Below are 21,024 nucleotides of genomic sequence, written 5' to 3' on the forward strand. Positions count from 1 at the left end.
AGTCTTCTGAGCTTCAAAAACTAGAAATATTAATTTTATTTAAATTGAAGTACACTGAGAGAAAAAGTGAGACGAGAGGCTGATAGGGTAGATATATCCCCCGACAAGGTCCGTGGACCATAGTTTCAGGATAAAGGAGATAGCCTATTTAAGAAAGGGCTGAGGACAAAATCATTTACTCAGAAGGTGATAAGTGTTAGAATCCTCAACTCTACAGGACTTTGAGGCTCAGTTGCTGGTTCAAAGCACAATTTGCTAGGTTTCTGGGCTTCAATAGAATCAGGGGTTATGGGGCGAGTGTAGAAAAAATGTTACTGAGGTAGAGAGTCAGCCACGATCTTAATGAATGACAGAGCAGCCAAATTGCCTGCTTCTACTCCTTTATCACGTGTTCTAATGACAGAATATGTATTTCAGTTTCACTGTGAAGGAGTGTGGAGGACCAGTTTGATGTATGTTAGAACACCGTCTGACCTCCATTGAAATCTGACAGAGACTGATGGCCCCCAAATGAAAATGAGATTTCATTTCCATATCTGATAGATCTGAGCCCACAACGCCAAACTGTTCCTTGACCGATTATTTCTTTTGGACGCGTATCATGAGGGTCCTGAGTGTAAAATGTGCATTTTCCAGCTATTCAGTATTTGGTGACAAACGAAGTGAAAGAGTCTTTTTCTCCCATTAGCTAACTGTGCACAAATTTGATACAAATTACTTCAATAATAAATTCCTTGGTGTTGGTGCCCGAATCGTGATCTATATAAATTGTAATCCAAACAAGGATAAAATGGAGAAATTAACATTTGGTCATTGAATATAGGCAGCATGGAGAAAGCACTTTCAATTTCCTACAAGAAAGAGTATCTACTAAACACAGCCTATCCTAAGCTTGTCTAGTTCTTCAACTCTGTTTTGGAAGTGGAGTATTGGTCTGTCACTATCGCCATGTTAATGGTGCTTTTCAAGCCAACTGAAGCTGACGCAAGGCACATAATCTTTGACATACCATCATCAGCTTGTTTCTGGAAGCTGGTCATGTTACATTGCTGCTTCAAACATTTAAACCTTCTCAAAGTGTTACTTCAACTCCCAAATTAGTAATGCTGACATTGTGCATTGGGGCTTTACTTTTGAATTCTTTTTTAGGGTAGTTACTTAATTCCTCCATTATCTGTACCACTTTGAGGGGTTTAAAAGATGTCGCATATTTTAATTTCCTCTGAGAGCCTTGTGGTCATAGCTTAAAGCCTGGAGTGCTGTCCTATGGTCTGACTTTGCTTTGGCTATGCTGGTTTGGAAGGTCACGTTTAAAATGTTACCAACGCTTTTTCTCTTCCTCCCTCTCCCCCCCCCCCCCCCCCCCAGGCTGCTGGAATCTCAGCTTCAAGGCCAGAAGAAGGTTTATGAGAACGAACTGGAGATTTTGCGCGGGGAGGTGCAGAATCTGAAGGAGGAGATAAATCGCCAGCAGCAGCTGTTGGCTCAGAACCTGCAGCTCCCACCAGAGGCGCGGATTGAGGCCAGCCTGCAGCACGAGATTACCAGACTAACCAATGAGAACCTCGTGAGTATTGTCATGCTTGGTCAAACACTGTACGTTACAGCATACGCCACAAAGCGAGCCAATTTCCTTTGCGACACTGCTCTAAATATACAGACTGCAAGCCATTACACTTCGCTTACAGTCACAGTGGATTCCAGTTAATTGGGACACTTCGGGGCCAGTACATGTTGTCCCAACTAAGTGGCTGCCCCAATTAGCCCAAGTTTCATGGAAATAGAAAGATACTAAAAAGGCAAACTACAGTAACTGAGTAACAAATTATTTATTTAAATTCAATACAGAACAAATTAGAACACCAACAATGTTACTACAGTTCTACAAAATTGTAGTTCCTAATAGTTATTGATGGAGGGATTCATCTAGTGTATGCTGCCTGTGTGGGGCGCACAGGGGAGGGGAGCACCTCCGGTGAAGGGGCTTGTTGTGACCTTTCTGGGGCAGCTCACCCACCATTGGTCCCCATCAGACCCTCAGCTCTGACCTTTGGCTCCAAGCAGCTATTGGCCACACCCCAGTACACCACTTCAACAGGCAGGCTAGACCAGGTGAGCATAAACCAGGGCTCGTACGCCAGTGAAACAGAGACGTGCCTGTCCTCGCATGTTAAGTCAGCTCCGGTGGACTGGGTGGACGAGATCCAACAACTGGCTCTGCAACGCTTCCTGGAGAGCAGAGGGCACGATAAGGCACAGAAGTTATTTATCCACGGCAACCAGTGCAGACCCCAGTTTGTGACGACTATTCATACCACGAGACATGGACTTCAGAGCTTGAGAGAATGGACCTATCCCAGTGCAATGGCTTTTCCACTTGAAAAACTCCCGCACAGGTCTCACTGTCATCGTCAGCTACGATGGACAACCAACACGCTGCCGTGCTCTTTTGATTGACTGTAAATAAAGAAAATCTGCGCAGACACCTTGTGCTGAAAATGGGCTACCTTCGTATAATGCTTTCAACGATTGCCTGCTCCAAATCTTCACTTTCATTGTAACATTCAAGATGATTGTCAGTACGTTCTTCGCAGTTCCTTAATTTGCTGAAGTTGTGAAATCGATTCATTTTCACTCCTGGACGTTTCTGGCATCTCCAAGCCTGAATGTTTGAAACTTCAGTGAGCAAAACAGTTTGAAATTGCCTTACTGCTCATTTCTCACTGACGATCAGTGACAAAGATCGCTGCATTTTGAAGACAAACACACACAACTGATGCTATTTATAAACTGTTCAGTTTAAACGTAGTGTAGGTTCTAACAGCTACACAAGGGCATGCGGCTGATTCTAATTAGAAACTGTTACAGTCTGCTGTCCAATTAAGTATAGTGTCCTAAATAAATGAAGGGAATCCCAGTTATTTTCTCAATTAGCCCTTGTTCTTTAAGAGTTGTCCCAAGTAAGTGGCTGCACCAATTAACCAGAATCCACTGTATATTAAACATATAGCACCAGCATGATTATTTACTCAAGCCTTCTGAGTTGCAGGAAAATTGTTGAAGTAGCTTGATCAGTCATTGTAATCTATTTCACATCTGTAATGGGGTTAAATTTTAAAATTTTGTTTGCTTAAATATGCCTTAAATAAGAGAAGGCACCTCTACAAGTTATATATGTTTTTTTGTGCATTTTATGTAACTTTAGACTTTTAATATCATGCATAGAATGTGAAGCAACTTCTGGTAGTCTGTCATAATATGATTTTGCTTTAGAATTACATATGCAATTATTGAGAGTATTGGCAATGCCAAGCTTCATTGTTGGTGACTTGGTGAGGGATCTTTGCTACTTCTGCAAGTCTGTTCTCTGGCCTGAAATATAATTATCCTTCTTCTCTAAGATCATCCAATGGCCAAGGCTCCTCTTCATTTAGTTTGAGTGTCAGAGGTTATGGGCAGAAGGCAGCAGAATGAGATTGAGGGGGATAATAAATCAGCCGTGCTGGAATGGTGTAGAAGACTCAGTGGGCTGAAAGGCCTAATTCTGCTCCTATGTCATCTGGTCTTATGGAGTAAAGGCAATCTTGAACTAATTGAATAAGGAACTGAAATATCTTGTCCAAACTGACAAACCAACAGAAATAGGTAGACGATATGTCAATGAAAAGCGATTCATACTAGGAATGAAATCTGCTCATTTGGAATTTCTTCCTGTAATTATTCTTGCTTCATCCACCCTATCCCAATTGGGGGTTTTTTCTGTCTCTGTGAGTGTTGGAAGGAGAAAGGCTGTTGCCATTCTGTCCCATTGGCAATTAAAAGCAAATTACAATAGGTACAAAGCTAGCCAACCTGCTGGTCACTTTATTTGTAGACTCTCTCCCCAATATAAAAACTCAGTGCAAAATCTTGAAAGCAACTGGAGGTGTCAACCAAAATAAATTTGACCGTTTAGCCTCCTGTTTGTGTCTGAAGACAACAGGATATTGACAACACTGCAGCTCCCAATGACTTTATTTTCCTTTTCTGAAAGAAAGAATTAAACTGATTCTCAATTAGTTATGAACTAGTTTCCCAAACTAGGTGTTTTAATAATTGACATGTGGTGCTAGGATATAGGTGAAACTGCCTGTCTGATGAAGATATATATGTGCTTGTGCGACTAGATGGTCTCTTGTTGGGATTAGTTACCCTGTGAGGGTAGTGTTGGTTGAAATGAGGCAGATGCTTGTAAATTTACACCCTCAGCTACAGAGCAGTCCAAGACATAGAGAGGGGAAGAGGATGGATAGAGTTAAACTCTGATAATCCAGCTCAAGTTTGGGAGTTTTGGCTCAACTATTGGGTCTTACTCCTATTAACTCCCAGTATACTTTTATTAATACCCCAGTGCACAAACTATTCCGGTTTCCCAATTTTAAAAATGTAAATGAATCTACTTTTATCTAAGATTATAGAACACAAGACTGGAGGAAATTTATCAAAATATCCTGCTGGTTATTTCAGTATGAAGGAAAAATGAAACGTTACACTTGCCGTTACTAAAATCAGCTACGAACTGTACTCGGTTCTCGTGGGGAGAAGGGATAGAAAATCATGCTCCTGTTTTATGTGTTGAGCACACAATGTGGTAAAGGATGTTTGAACTCCTTATATTCAATGCTGGTGGCTCCAATGACCATGCTAATGGATTATATGTGCACATTACACATTACCCAATGCACACGTTACTGGATTATATGCTTAGCCTCTACAAATGAGAACGTTTTTCCATCCCCAAAGTTGCTAAGCACAGCAAACAAAGTTCTTTTAAGTCCCAAAGTTAGTAAATTGTTTAACAGGAGTTTATGGAAGTGGGCAAGCAATAACCTTAATGTTTAATTCCTAATCACTTGTCCAAACACTCTATAATCAATGACAACCAATCACTATGCTCTGAACCCATTCTGGAGCAATGATAGTACCTTGCAGAAGGTTAAATTAAATTTTATTCTAGCTGACACAGACACTGTTCCATGGTCTTGACTGACCAGGGCAACAAATGGGTAATTGCAGCGATTCATTTATGCCATTGTAATCTTCATCTTCTATCAGTTTTGTTGACCATTCATGATACATAATGTCTAAAAAATAGCTTGTCCATGACCGGGCAGGATTGTTATTGCAACAAAACTCAGACCCGGTTAGATCTCAGCTCAAGTCCAGTCTAATTAGAGTGAAGAAATTAAGGATAGTGCAATATGATTAACTCTCTATAGAAAACACTCCTGTTAAACAACTGCTATTTCCCATGCTGCTGACATGATTTTGAAACCATTTGGGTAACTGCGCGAATTTCACCACTGTTTTTGCAGTATTATGAGGAGTTATATGCAGATGACCCCATGAAGTATCAGTTCTACAGGATATCGCTTTACAAACGGATCATTGTATGTAGATCAAACGACTGTTGTTTGGCCTAAATTGTCCTCTTTTCACTATTTTCTCTATTCCGGAGCACTAACAGGAGAATGACCTGCCTTTGCACGTATGAAGATAATTCCATGTTTTCTTCTGTTTTGTACTGTAGCAGGAGAGCACCTTATCGCAATCAGTTTTAACACAGTGTAATAACATGCAACTGATTCTTAATCCTTTCATCTTGCTCCCAGTATAAAAATGTCATTTATTTAGAATAAGTCTAAAAGAAACTGGTTTCCTTTAGTTGATTATGCTAATAATATTCATCCAGTAAATAGCAATGTTTAATTCAAATATAAATGCAAATTGCACAGTGTAGAGGAAGCACTTGCTAAATTGAGTAGATGCTTCATCATCTGGACCAATATGTATAGGACTCAAGTATTGAGTTGCATCTCTAAGTGCTTATCACTATTCAGCCTGTGTTAGAGAATTTTAATACTAATCAAACACAAAGTAGGCAAAGACCTTGAAACTAATTACTGCTTTTATTTAGTGAATTCACGGGGAGCCATTCCGCAAAACGTCTTCGCCAACGCAAGGTTGCAATTCAAATTTATACAGTCAATCTAATCACACTAGGTCAGCCTGTCTCCAGTCACCGTTTTCGCAATTTACACAAAGCTAGCACCCGTACAATCGGTTCCTCGTTGCTCAAAGTGCCAAACAAACCATTAATCACATTGCCTCTTGGGTGATTAGCACTTATACAATCAGTTTCTCATTGATGATGGGATCTATTGTTAATTAGGACAAGGAAGATAGATCCATTCTGCTTCCCATCATGCCATAGTATTTGCATCACCATACTTGGAGACATCATCAGTGACCCATTTACTTGTGGTATGTCCTCTGAATGCTTGGCCTTATCAATCAGCTGATCGGCCGTCCTTACGGAAACTCAATTGAACAATGCTCTGATGATGTATCCTCGTATGGCAGCGAAACGTTTGCAAATTGATTGCCAAGATTGGAGAACAACCAACCAAACCAGGTCAATAGCTGGCCTTGCCAATGATGCCCTGATCCTGAGGATTGGGGGTGGGAGAAAATCTCAGCAGCTCTGGATTGAATCTAAATGCATATTTCATTTGAACACTAAATAATGCAGCTGTCTGTGTAGCAGATAATTTGACTCTAAGCACATAACTAAGAATTTAAATGATGCACACATTTTGGAAGCATATTATGTTCAAACATGACTAATGTAACCTAACCTTAATCTTGTCAGGCTGGGAAATAGAGCAGGAAAGAGCAGTTGACAGCACCAGCTGCCGGTTAAAATGTACCCCTACCCTCCGAATAGGGATATAAACTGGAGGTGAGAGAAGAAAGATTGAAAAGGAACCCAAGGGGAAAGATTTTCCACACAGAGTAGTGGGTATAGGGAACAAGCTGCCAGAGGAAGTTGTAGAAGCAAGTTCCATTACAATATTTAAAAGACATTGAAAGAGGAACATGAATAGAAATGGTTTAAGTTGGATATGGGACTAACTTCATGGGCATCTCTGTTTAGCATGGACAATTGGTCTAAAGGGCCTGTTTCTATTCTATGACAATCAAAAACCATCTCAAAGTTTTGAAGTAGGATGACTGTCCTAGAATGAAGTTTGTGCTTAAGCAGAAATCTTGATATTTCTGTTCTGTCAGCCTTGTTTGCACCTCTGTGAAACTGCATCAATTAATTGCTGCCGCACTGTGATTTATGCTTGTTTGTTGCTAACCAGTTATCGTCAGCGGCCTACACTTGGCTTCTGTTCTGCTTTTCTGAGTGTCAACAATTTTTGCCGGCAGCGACATTACAGCTGTGAGCGACTTTTCAGTGTTTGCTTTGCCCTTCACTACAGGATCTCATGGAACAGCTGGAGAAGCAGGACAAGACTGTCCGGAAGCTGAAAAAGCAGCTTAAAGTATTTGCAAAGAAAATTGGTGAACTGGAAGGTATGTTCTCTGCAATGAAACAAACTAATCTCTTTATAGTTCTTGGTGGCTAAAGTATACAATGTCTAATTAGAATCTTACCGTAGTCTATTTGAGCTGCTCCTTAATCTTGGTGTCCTAGTGCACTTATTAGACTGTTTGCTGAGGGTTTCTAGACATTGAGTTGAAATGATGGAATCCTGCTCTTGACAACAGTTAAAATGATGCATGCACATACATTAACCTAATTTTTTTATCTCAGAGCTCGAGAATTCTTGATCTGTATAATGTTGCTAGGCTGATTTGTTACTGTCTTAATAGTATTTTACAACTGTGGCTACATCCACACTAGACCGGATAATTTCGAAAACGCCAGTTTCGCGTAAAAACGGTAGGCGTCCACACTATGCATTTTTGAAAATATCTCTATCCATGTTGAAACGGAGATTTTGGCGAATCTCCTCCTACTGGGCATGCACAGGACCCATCTACCAAAAACAAGCGACATGTTTGGTGTCGAATCTCACCGTAAAAGTGCACGTTAGTGTAGTTACAGACTAGAAAAACTTAAAACGACGGACAGCTGTTGGCTGTTGCGCAGGAGAGCTTAAAAGTTAAAAAAAAACAAATACTGGAGCGTACGGAGGCAACCAACAGGGAGTTCACGGACAGATTGACCCGGCTGATGACGAACATTGAAAAACTGACTAACTCTGTTGCGTTAATAAAGCACCTTGTTAAATGTGTAAAACATGTCTGCAACAGTGTTATCTTGTATTTCCGTACATTGTTACATTAGGCTGTTACACATCTATTGTCAGAGAAGTACTTGCATAAATAGGTAAACCATGTTCATACAACAGGGCAAAGTGAGTATACTTATTTATTCAGTAAGTTATGGATCAAAGTATTTGGTGAGTACATTTCTAACTCTTCTGGCTTCAGTCTCTTTGCCATCTGTTCTGAAATTGTTAGGTTGCATTCAAGAAAACAATGAAATAGCATGCTGCCGTCTGACAGCGTTTTCAGAAGTCTCTGGTTACCCTGTCCACGCTCATCTGCCCGAGCAGCGTTTTCAAAAATACACACCCTGGAAAGCGTTTCTGAAAAGCTCCGGTTTCGGGAGACAAAAACGCCGTTTTAGTGTGGACGGAGGGTAAAAACGAAGAGAAAAAGCTTCGGTTATGGATTTATCCGGTGTAGTGTGGATGTAGCCTAGGTGTACTAGCTGGTATCTCCACTGAAATAACTTTATGTCATATATGTTATTTTTAACAACATTTTTAAAATGTGTTTTTTGTGACTATTTAAAAAAATATTTATGCGGTAATAATGTTACTGTGCACATGCCATCTATATAAGTAGGTTTTGGGAGATTTACCTTTTCACAATCTGTTTTTGTAACAGTGGGCCAGACTGAGAATGTGTCTCCAGCTCAGCTTGCAGATGAACCCATCCGTCCGGTGAATATTCCAAGGAAAGAAAAAGATTTCCAGGGAATGTTGGAATACAAAAAGGATGATGAGCTGAAGCTTATTAAGAATCTCATTCTAGGCAAGTATGTAATTACGTAGGATTGGGTCTGTTCATTTGGTTGCTTCTTGAAATTGAAGTTTCAGCTTTGGCAGTGGACCAGGTAGGATGGAAAGTTTGAACAACACCCTCTCCTCAAACCCTTCCTGCTTCAGTGTTGCCACAAAAGTTTATGTGTAGAATAGAATTTAGTGCAAGTATTCGCTTTGCTGCACATGTCTTACACTCAGCCTTGGGTCTCATACCACCAGCAAGAAAGTGAATCTTGGTAGTATATAGTGGCATAAACACTCAGTAGCCACTTTATTAGGTACCATTACTCAACGGTGTAAGTATCTAATCAGCCAATCATGTGGCAGCAACTCAATGCATAAAAGCAAGCAGACATGGTCAAGAGGTTCAGTTGTACAGATCAAACATCAGAAAGGGGAAGAAATGTGATCGAAGTGACTGACTGTAGAATGATTGTTGGTGCTAGATGGGGTGGTTTGAGTATCTTAGAGACTGTTGATCTCCTGGGAGTTCTCACACACAACTATCTCTAGCGTTTACAGAGAATAGTGCAAAGAAAATCCAGTAGCCATGTACTACAACAGTGGTGTGCAGAAGAGCATCTCTTAATGCACAACACATCAAACCTTGTGTTTGATGGGCTACAGCAGTAGAAGATGACACTCATTCCACTCCTGTACCTAATAAAGTGGTCTTTGAGTTTATGTACTTTGATAATACGGTTGGCCCTCCTTATCTGCAGGTTCTACATCCACAGATTAAACCAACCGCGGATCAGGAAAACCTAGAAGTTCTCTCTCCAGCACTCGCTGTTTGAGCATGTACAGACTATTTTTTTCTTGTCACTTTTCCCTAAGCAATACAGTATAACAACTATTTACATTGTATTAGGTATTATAAGTAATCTAGAGATGATTAAAAAGTACAGGCAGTCCCCGGGTTATGATTGAGTTCCGTTCCCGAGTCCGTCTTTAAGTCAGATTTGAAGTTGGAACAAGTACATCCGATATTATGTAGCCTCAGTTAGTAAAACATTTGTCTTAGTATATATTTTACTTTTCTATGCATATAAAACACATATGTATTTCAATAATTAAACCACTGCATTGCTTAGTAATAATTGTAGCTTTCATCAGGGCGGGGCCTTTCAAATGCTCCATTAAAATTGTTCCGATTGTTGACCAACTGTAGTCTAATGCTTTTCCAATGACTGATGGCATTTCACCTCTTTCCAATCGCTTTATTACATCCACTTTATGTTCAATCGCGATCGTGAACAGAAACCCTGCGGATTCAGAGCTGCGCCAGGTCCTAAAGTCCACTGCACTGATACAGGTTAAATAAGATCTGGGATTCCGCTGGGTCCTAAGGACCACAGCATTGAGACAGGTTAAAGAAGGGACTTGAGCACCCGCATTTTTTGGTATCCGCGGGGGGGGTCCCGGAACCAATCCCCCGCGGATAAGGAGGGCCGACTGTACATTCACTTTGAACTTCGAACACACTCCCTGTGTTATTTTTGAAGAACTTCTGGCAGCTTCAGTCCATGGTGTCCAACCAGAAAATGCCATGCAAGAGGTTGGGTACTACTGAGCCAGATTTACATTGGCAAAGCTTGCCCTGACAACTGAGGGCCAGGGGCAGGAAGAAAATCAACGGGGGCGGGGTGTGTGTGTGTGTGTGTGTGTCCAGGCTCCAGGTGGATGATTACAAGGTTTAATTTCCATAATGAGGTTCGTGCTGCTGCCCCTTGGCTTATGGAGCCCAGGTTTGGTCCTGATCTCAGATGCTGTCTATGAAGTTTGCACTTTCTCCCTGCGAGCACTTAGTTTTCTGGATGCGGTGGTTCCATCTGCATCCTAAAGATGTTCAGGTGGGTTAAATGGCTACTCTAAACATCTTTGGAGTGTAAACAAGGGGTTTCTAACCTAGTGTACTGAGACCCCTTGTATAATGGTACTGGTCCATGGCATAAACAGATTTGGGAACCCCAGATGTAGAGAATTGGTGGAAGAATCTAAGTAGGGTTGGTGATCATGTGTGTGAGAGAGAGTATGTTGTAGAAATCCAGGGAATTATGGAAAGAGGGCGTGGAATTTCTGTTCTGTAAGGTAGCTTAGACCCACAAGGCGGAACTGCCTCCTACGTTATCAAAAATAATCCTGATTCAGGTGAATTCTTGAAGTTAGACCTCTGAGCAGCCATTGTGGGATTTGAGCTTGTGTTTCCAGATCGAGAGTCTGGACCTGGAATTGGAACAGGGCACAAGTTCATTATTCAGAAGGCTTAATTTGTAATCTCCCATCCCAACATTTGGCTGATGGGATTTGATGTTTTAAGTGGCGCGACATCACTTGTCGGTTATCACATTCAGAGAAGCGATGAGCATTAGTAAGCAAGTAACCAGCTTCCAAATGGATAAGCTTTGTATTGCAGCTCCCCACTGAACTTTCACTACCTCTAGGGATGCAAAAACCCTCTGCAAAATTTGGAGACCTGTGCAGGCAAACTGCTGTGATTTGTTGGATCATTGTAGCACCTTTCTGAAATTAAGGCGTACTCCCTTTCAACCCTAGAACTGAAGCCTCGTGGCGTAGCTGTCAACTTGATTCCTGGTCTGCCAGCCTACATCTTGTTTATGTGTGTACGCCACGCTGATTACATCAATGACGACCAACGAGTGCGATCTTTGCTGACCTCAACTATAAACGGCATCAAGAAGATCCTGAAGGTATGACGGTGCTTTTCAAAGACAGTTAAAGCGTTGGCGTAAAAATGCAAAGATAATCGGCTTCACCGTATTGCTGAACCTGCGGAGTTGCTTCTTTCATCATGGGTTTGAATTCAGATTCGATGGTCTGCAAGAATTATTGTGTACTTGCTGAATGAGCTACTTTTTGTAAGATCATCAAAAACACTGTCCAGCAATGATACACCAAAGAGAGAAAGAAATGGTAAATATGTAGCAGGAGCTCAGTGAGAATTCCTAAAAGAAAGTGCTCTTAAGATGTGAGGTCATATTTATTTTGAGCAGGCAAGTTAACAGGTTGTGTAAACAGTTATATTCTTTTGGAACTTGTGTTAGTAGATCTCTGTATGTAAACAGAACCGATTTTGTGAAATTGTCTGAAGAAAAAGATTACTTAAGCATTCTTTAACTATGTTTTCCTAATGTTCTTGCCTTTTTCCCACCACTCATTGCAGAAACGGAGTGATGACTTTGAAATTGTGTCATTCTGGTTGTCCAACACTTGTCGTTTCTTGCACTGTCTGAAACAGTACAGTGGCGAAGAGGTAACGTTCAATTTTGTGTAATATGTTACGAATAAGTACCTTTCCTAAATATGTGATGACCCAGAGTTTCCTTAAATGTTCAGACTGCTGTTGAAGTGTCTTGCTTAAAAGTATTGTAGGATAAGTCATTGTAAATTTCATTGAACGGGTGTTGGCTTTAGGATTGGTTATTAACTCCTGGCAGACTATTAGGATTCAAAATCTGATCAGAAGATAGATTGTGGGTAGTAATAAATAAAAACTTCTCTAGCTATCTGTGAACTTGGTTTTAGGATAATCCATTAATTGTAGAATTTAGAGGGCCCGTTCAGCTACTCACTTATTCATGCTAACTTAACACCTTAAAGCATCTTATACAGATTAGTTAAATATTCACCTGCTTTGTAATAGAGTTTTAAAATCACATTCACATTACAAGTAACATTGTTCCATTTTAATGATGGATTACGTTAATACTATTGTTACTTGTCTATGACATTGTTTTCCCCTTGATCGCTCAGTTGAATAGCACAGTGTCGAATTTGTTGTCTGTGCCAGCAGCATCTGTGACATAAGGAATTTATTAATATATTTTTTCATTGTACACAGGCATTCATGAAGCACAATACCCCTCGACAGAATGACCATTGTTTGAGGAATTTTGACCTTGCCGAATATCGGCAGGTCATTAGCGATCTAGCAATTCAAATATACCAACAGCTCACCAAGGTGATGGAGAATGTTCTGCAGCCAATGATTGGTGAGCACGTGAAGTTTAGAGAGAAGAAAATATAAGTGTGTTTTAAGTACTAAGGTCGATTATCGCTCAATGAATTTTTAAGCAGGGTAAACAGGTCATACGGTGAAGTAAAAGTTAGCAAACCCTAGTAAATAAAAATCAAAATTAATTGCAGATACTTTAAATCTGCAATCTAGCAGGAAATGTTGGAAATGAACAGCAGGTTAAGTTGCATCTGTAGACAAGAAAAGGGATCTTTGACCTGCAGTGTTAACTACTTTTCTTTCTGCAGGTACTACCCAACCTGCTCAATGTAACCAAATCTCAGCACATCGGAGATTCTTGGTTGCATGGAGGAGAAAGTAAACAGTGCAAATTCAGACACTCGTGTGTTTGAGGGGGAATATTCCAGTTTGCTGGGATACACAGGGCACAGTTACGTTCTCGTAGTGCACTCTCCTCTCTGTGAGAGAGAAATGGCCTGTTAATAGTAAGCGGTTGCAGGATTGTACGGCACTGCACAGTACTCCAGCCCTCCATCATAGCAACCCCTTCATTGTAACCCATTTCACATTTCTATTAAGTCTCATGTTTCTCCCACTCAGTACATGAGCTGGAAAGAAGTCCACTCAGTCGCAAGGTGAATTATCAGGATACTACCAGACATATCTTTACACCCTGCCCCCCCCCCCCCCGCTTTCTGCAGGGATCACTCCCTTTGTTATTCCTTTGTAAATTCATCCCTCCCCATTAATCTCCCTCCTGCCACATATCTCTGCAAGTGACAGGAACTCCATACCTGCCCGTTTGCCTCCTCCCTTGCCTCCATTCAAGGCCCCAAACTGTCCTTCCAGGTGAGGCAACACTTTACCCACGAACCTGTTGGGGTCGTCCATTGTATCCAGTGCCTTCGATGCGGCCTCCTCTATGTTGGTGAGGCCTGACATAAATCGGGGGACCGCTTCGTCGAGCACCTCCACTCCTTCTGCCAAAAGCAGAATTTCACAGTGGCCACGATTTTAACTCCTCTCCCCGTACCTCTTCTGACATGTTGGTCCATGGCTTCCTTTTGTTCCATCATGAGGCCATCCTCAGGGTGGGGGAACCTTGTATTCCTTCTGGGTAGTCTGATGGTATGAATATCGGTTTCTCCTTCTCATTTAAAAAAAAATTCCCTTCCCTCTCCCCTCTTCTTCTACTCTCCACTCTGGCCTCTTGCCTCTTCTCACCTGCCTACCATCTCCCCCTGTTGCCTGTCCCCCCTTCCCTTTCTGCCATGGTCCACTCTCCTCTCTAATCAGATTCCTTTTTCTCCAGCCCTTCACCTTTCCCTCCCGCCTGGCTTCACCTATCTCCTTCTAGCCATTCTCCTTCCCCTCCAATCACCTTTTCATTTTGGCGTCTTCCTCCTTCCTTTCCAGTCCTGGTGAAGGGTCTCTGCCTGAAACATCGACTGTTTATTTAGAAACATAGAAAACCTACAGCACAATACAGGCTCTTCAGCCCGCAAAGCTGTGCCGAACATGTCCTTACCTTAGAAATTATCTAGAGTTACCCATAGCCCTCTATTTTGCTAAGCTCCATGTACCTATCCAGGAGTCCTTTAAAGGACCCTATCATATCCGCCTCCACCACCGTCACCGGCAGCCCATTCCACGCACTCACCACTCTCTGTGTAAAAAAACTTACCCCCAACATAACCTCTGTACCTACTTCCAAGCACCTTAAAACTGTGCCCTCTCATGCTAGCCATTTCAGCCCTGGGAAAAAGCCTCTGACTATCCACACGATCAATGCCTCTCATCGTCTTGTACACCTCTATCAGGTCACCTCTCATCCTCCTTCGCTCCAAGGAGAAAAGGCCGAGTTCACTCAACCTGTTCTCATAAGGCATGCTCCCCAATCCAGGCAACATCCTTCTAAGTCTCCTGTGTGCCCTTCCTAAGGTTTCCACATCCTTCCTGTAGTGAGGCGACCAGAACTGAGCACCGTACTATTTCTATAAATGCTGCCTGACCTGCTGAGTTCCTCACACATTCCGTGTATTTTAACCTAAGGAAGTGCTGGGGCAGTCTCCAGGTCTCACTATACATTATGGTGCCAACAAGGCATGCCAGAATACTTGGCAGAACACAGAACACCACAAACCAGAGCACAATAGGCAACAAAACAACAGCAGTACGAGCTCCCTCCCTCCCTCTCTCCCACCCACACACACACACATGGACAATCCTCCAAGTCCAAGGCCAATTTGCATCTTAAATGTTTTTCTTAAGGATAAAGCCTTCTTTATAAAGCTTTCCTTTCCTTCTGAAAGAACATACAAAATCAAATTTAACAAATAAATTGCTGAATTCATCTTTACTAACAAACTGCCCATTAAGTCCTGCTCAGAGCAAGAAGTGGGTTACCATAAATCTAATCCCATCCCCATTCCAATCCTTTAGAAAGCTAAAAGTTTTTGGATTATCAGTTGATTGATTGCTTACTACTGATGCACATTCACCCTTCCAGTCTTTTCCCTTGTTGTTCAAGGGATTTTCATTAAAGAACTTCATGGAGCAGAGCCCTGAAATGTGATTTCCAACATGGAGTTATTGGACCATGGTATTGGTAGTATCCATTCCACATAATTTTTTAGACTTCTGCCCTTGGTGCTAATTGGGACGTTGAAGATAAATGGAAGATTAAAAATAACTTAAAAAGGGAGAAGTCTAACCCACCTTAAATATGCATATGGGTGCAGATGCCACGCACCTGTGTGCACATTCACTCAGACAGACACGGACATGCTCTGTGCACGTGAGCTCAGTCCTGATTTTTATTGAGGCAGTGACACACACAAAATGCTGCAGGAACTCAGCAGGCCAGGCAGCATCTGTGGGGGAAAAAAAGTATAGTCTACAGGAAGGGTCTCGGCCTGAAACGTCGACTGTACTTTTCTCCATAGACGCTGCCTGGCCTGCTGAGTTCCTCCAGCACTTTGTGTGTGTTGGTCGGATTTCCAGCGTCTGCAGATTTTCTCTTGTTTGTGATTTTATTGAGGCAGTGGAGTTTATTAATGCACATAGGTTTTTTGAAAACTCTGGATTTGTACATACAACTTAAAAATCCTTATTAAACATGATTGACTTCTCAAAGTTCTGAACAGAACTCATGTGACATAGTTGGCTATCCTCTGTGAAAACTCTAGGCGGATTGCTCTCTCCTACTTTAACTGAATGTACCCAAGGACAGTCCTTCTTTGAGACAACTATACAATAATGGACATAGTGTGGACCATGTTCCAGACTAGTCAATGCAGCTTCCTATAATGGAGGTTTGTCAAATTATCCTGGATGAAAAATCTAGATTTTTATGCTGCTTCAGGTATATTTTACATAAACACAAGATGCTGGAAATCCAAAGCAACACACACAAAATACCTGAGGAACTCAGCAGGTCAGGCAGCATCTATGGGGATGAATAATCAATTGATATTTCTGACCGAAAGCCATCTTCAGGACACATATTTTACACAAGCACGTAGCTAGCCACGGTGCCTTTGCTGCTGAACGTGGAAATGCACCGAGCTCCTTTCCATGTTCTCGTGTGCTCTCTTTGCGGTGTTCGGTGTATAACATGGAGCACTGCCCAGGTAGGGAGGGAACTGTACAGCCTTGTACTCCGTGTACCTCAAAGGAGCAAAGGAAGTGAACAACAGGAATTACTGTGACTCTTACTTCGAAGTCAGAGATCTCTTCACGTTGAAAATAAATGAAGAAAGACACTCAAGTCCTTCAGTTTGAAGGGAGTGTACTATGTAGCGGAAAGAGTTGGCAATAATTTGGCAAAGGATGAGTTAGACTGTAAGATTTGTTACTAACTTTCTTTTGTCATAAAATAGTTTCAGGTATGTTGGAACATGAGACTATTCAGGGGGTATCTGGGCTGAAGCCGACAGGACTCCGTAAGAGGACTTCCAGCGTTGCAGATGAAGGAACGTATACTCTAGATTCCATAGTTCGCCAACTAAATAACTTCCATTCCACTATGTGCCAGCATGGCATGGACCCCGAGCTCATCAAGCAAATTGTCAAGCAAATGTTCTACATCATTGGGTCTGTCACCCTGAATAATCTGCTTCTTCGCAAGGATATGTGCTCCTGGAGCAAGGGAATGCAAATCAGGTATGTGATCCATCACGACAAAGAATGGAAAGGCCAGCACGGATACTGTGGGACATTCTGATTTCCAGTGGCCTGCATTTTCAGTAAAATAACGCAAAAGTAATTAATTTTACAAACTGTTTGGCCAATCAATTCAGGTGGAATAAGATTTGGGAGAGAGCAGCTTAGAAACTTTCCCCTATGCTATTTTATTGGCATTAAAACTGCATTCTGGGTCACAGTGGTTGTGAAAAGCGCACAAAGGATGAAAGCTTCAAATGCAAGATTTGCTGTTGAATATTGTGAAGTTCCTTGTGTAATGCCTCGCAGGAGGTAAATTATTGGTTATAGCATAACGCTCCCTGTTGATGCATTACCAATTGTCTTAAAAGAGACATTTACATTTACAAATGATACTCTTCCAGTTACTTGAGAGTGCTGCTACAGAATGCATGAATGGTGCAGAGATGGGAGTGTGCTGCTAAGGGATAAGAGTTGCTTGTCCTGGGCTGATAAAGAGAGGTTACCAGTAGGGACAAATTCTTTGTTCAAATTGACTGCAAATTCCCTTGATAATCGGGCTCTGATGGTAGGAAATTGCCAGAGCAGTATCCATAAGGACTGCACACAGTCTGTGAATGTCCTTTGACTTCACTTATCGGCTAAAGGAAAAGTTGATGAATCTCCTCTTGAGTTTAGAGTGAGTGTGGCCTTCCTAATACTATGGGGAATAGCAAATTATTTGATGTGGCAGAGATTAAAACACCAGCTGAGTATGATGTGACCATTTTTCCCTCTAAGATATGCATGTGTGCACACAAAGGAATTTAAACTGTGTACAAAAGCTTGTCACCCTCGACCTCGTTGGCATGTTATGTATTTTGCATGATCATACAAAGTCACATTTCCTTTTCTGGTTTCTGATGTGGACGGTGTTGACAACGTAGAGTTAGCGATGATATGTCTGCAGATTTTAGAACTGTTTTTATTGACAAAATTATTTAGTGCGCACATGTTGTAACTAGACAAAAAAACGCACAGCACAAGATTTTTACACGCGCTGGTCATTACAGATTAGAGGGAACATTGGATATGACTGTGACTTCTGTGAGCACAGCAGTCAAAGTACACCTGATATATTTTGAGTGGTAAGGTGTCCCAGCGTATCATTGAGAGTGAAGAAGGAAGACTTCCGGTAAGATGGCGATTGTTTAGTTGCTGCGAACTTTTGCTCCGTCATTTTTCCTATCTTTGCACTATATGTCTTCCTTCTTAAACCTTAGTTAGGTATTTTATTAGTTCTCTTTTACCTGCCTGCGAAATCATCTATCTCATAATGGCTACCAAAAGTACTAAAACCGGGAAAAAGGAAACTTGTACGGCCTTGCTGGCTGACATTCTCGCTGTTTTGGAACAACATCGACAAGATATTTTAATGGATTTTAGAGAGTGAAGAAGATTGTTTGGATGTTGGCCCTTTAAATAGCACAGATTCAGGGAAAATAGTGTTCGTAAAAGCTGGCGGTTCTCTGAGAAAATGACAGCTATCAATTTTCAAGCGAGTGTGCTGGAGCAGTTTTAACACTACAAAAAAATTTTCAGTAAGTATGAAATTAAAATGAGTACAAAAACTTTCTGAGAGATCCTACAGGTACTCAAAAAATCTGTTTTTGTCCTACTGCTCAGATATTAAGTAGCATATTTTTATTTGTTCATAAATTTCTAGCCTAAAATATTTAATCATCATTGTTATTCTGAATGATGTATTCAATAACAGTTTTAATACCCAGGTTACTAAATAACAGTAGAGGTATGTTTGGCCATCTCAGACAGATTAGAAGTAGTGTGCTGTTTATTGAAAATGTATCTGACTTAGAAACATCAAATCCAGCTGGAAGTAAATTTCCAACAACCATTTCTAAAAGCTCCTCTAATAGCAAGCAGAAAAAAAAGTTTCTTTAAAGTACAATAGATTTGCTGTACATAGGTTTAAAAGATCTACTTTCATTCGGTGGAAATCCGAGTTTAGATTCAACCACATACCTCATGCTATTTTAATTTAGAAATAGACCAAAGACTCAGCACATAATGAATGAATGAATCGATCAAAATCGAGAAGCTTATCTAACATGTTTCCTGTTCGTGGCAGTGCACCTTGCTGATTTGTGTTGGGATCTACCTTAACAATTATGGACTGTTTCCAGCATCCAGTATGATATGTCGGTATCTGATTTTCACTGTGGGCAGGGTGGCTAGGCGGTGAAATCCAGCTGAAGTTGAACTTGCCAGAATGCCATCTTCGACTTTGGCCCCTCACCAATATCCATTTGGGACTCTGGCAAATGCTGGAAGTTCGCCTCACCAGAGAGAAGTGTCATTACTATGTCCAGAATCAGATGGAGGACAGTGGAGAGATGGACAGGAATACTGGAGCCCAGTGTTTGGAATCTAGTTGTCATCATAATCATCATTTTGTAATGTGTCTTATGATGTGGGAGATCATGGACTTTCCATTGCCGTGATTGTTCTTGGCAGGGTTTGCCATTGTTGCCTTCTGGGCAATGCCTTTACAAGATGGGTGACCTCCCCAGCTATTATTATCAAAACTCTTCAGAGGTTGCCTGCCTGGCATCAGTGGTTGCACAACCAGGACTTGTGATATATGCCACCTGCTCCTACATCTTCATGTGACTCTAATCGGGGGCTAAGCAAATGTTACACTTTGCTCAAGGGTGTCCTACAGGCTAACGGAGGGTAGCAGCAACTTCGATGGAGACATCTGTCTACCCTGCCACTCCTAGAATCCAGTACATCTTTGATTGCCTGGTTACCGTGGGAAACAGTTGCTATTCCATCACACCAGGATTTATTCTCAGCAAGTATTGTCCAATCCTATTTTTTCTGATAGTTTTTTTTAACCATATGACGTAAAATAGTCCTGCCTTCTTTTTACCATGTGAAGTAAAATAGCCCTCCTTAGCATACCACAAATTTCTAAGTTTCTAACTCTAGTCAGTCAGTTTATACTTCCCTAACCTTTTTGCCAGTTTTGTGGTATATCTTAATGGCAGGTTAATTGTATCATAGAATTGCTAAACTACCAATGATGAGACCAACCTAACCTGATTTTCTTGGTTCTCCAGGTACAACGTGAGTCAGCTTGAGGAGTGGCTGAGGGACAAGAATCTACAGACTAGCGGTGCTAAGGAAACCCTGGAGCCATTAATTCAGGCAGCCCAGCTACTGCAGGTGAAAAAGAAGACCGATGAAGATGCAGAAGCCATTTGTTCAATGTGCAGTGCTCTAACAACTGCCCAGGTAGGATGCAAACAAATTCTGTGCAGAAAATAATGTTCATTGTTTTTATTGTCTTTATATCCATTCATGGTATTGCTGACAAGCCTCCATTAATTGCCCTTGAAAGTGGAGGAAACCCTCCTCGAAGCTCTGCACTCCATTTGGGAGTTCCAGGACATAGGCCTAGGGACAGCAATGGGTAAATCTGGAATAGCATTCATCAACATCAACAGCCCACCACCAATGGCAAACTCTGTAGGTAATGGTTTTACATATGAAAACCTGCAAGTACTGTTTAAATGTGGCACAGGTTTCTGCCCCTCCTACCATAATAATCAGACATGGGATCAGAATTAGTCCATTTGGGTCATTGAGTCTTTGATCATGGCTGATTTATTTTCCCCCTCAACCCCATTCTCCTGCCTTCTCCTCATAACCTTTGACACCGTTATGAATCAAGAACCTGTCAACCTCTGCTTTAAATATACCCAGTGATTTAGCTTCCATATCCACCTGCAGCAGTGAATTTCACAGATCATCATCTTCAGTTCTAAAGGAACGTCGTTCTTTCCCGAAGCTGTGCCCTCTGGGTCGAGACTCTCCCACTGTTGGAAACATCCTCCCCGTACCCATCCTGTCTAG

The 21,024-nt window shown here is 41.5% G+C and overlaps 1 protein-coding gene across 4 annotated transcripts in view; it reads left to right on the plus strand.

Moving 5' to 3' along the window:
- Positions 1 to 21,024, plus strand: part of myo5aa (myosin VAa) — a 245,195-nt gene that overhangs the window by 217,278 nt on the left and 6,893 nt on the right. For 2 of the 4 annotated variants that reach the window (XM_059952769.1, XM_059952771.1), the window contains 9 exons: positions 1,369 to 1,567; positions 5,355 to 5,429; positions 7,308 to 7,401; positions 8,788 to 8,934; positions 11,502 to 11,656; positions 12,130 to 12,219; positions 12,808 to 12,958; positions 16,824 to 17,106; positions 20,229 to 20,403. In XM_059952769.1, coding sequence (XP_059808752.1) covers positions 1,369 to 1,567; positions 5,355 to 5,429; positions 7,308 to 7,401; positions 8,788 to 8,934; positions 11,502 to 11,656; positions 12,130 to 12,219; positions 12,808 to 12,958; positions 16,824 to 17,106; positions 20,229 to 20,403 — 1,369 coding nt within the window. The remainder of the gene's footprint in view (positions 1 to 1,368; positions 1,568 to 5,354; positions 5,430 to 7,307; positions 7,402 to 8,787; positions 8,935 to 11,501; positions 11,657 to 12,129; positions 12,220 to 12,807; positions 12,959 to 16,823; positions 17,107 to 20,228; positions 20,404 to 21,024) is intronic. The other 2 variants (XM_059952770.1, XM_059952772.1) reach the window with 1 other exon arrangement.

The sequence above is a fragment of the Hypanus sabinus genome, chromosome 28 (assembly GCF_030144855.1).
Source record: "Hypanus sabinus isolate sHypSab1 chromosome 28, sHypSab1.hap1, whole genome shotgun sequence".
NCBI lineage: Eukaryota > Metazoa > Chordata > Chondrichthyes > Myliobatiformes > Dasyatidae > Hypanus > Hypanus sabinus.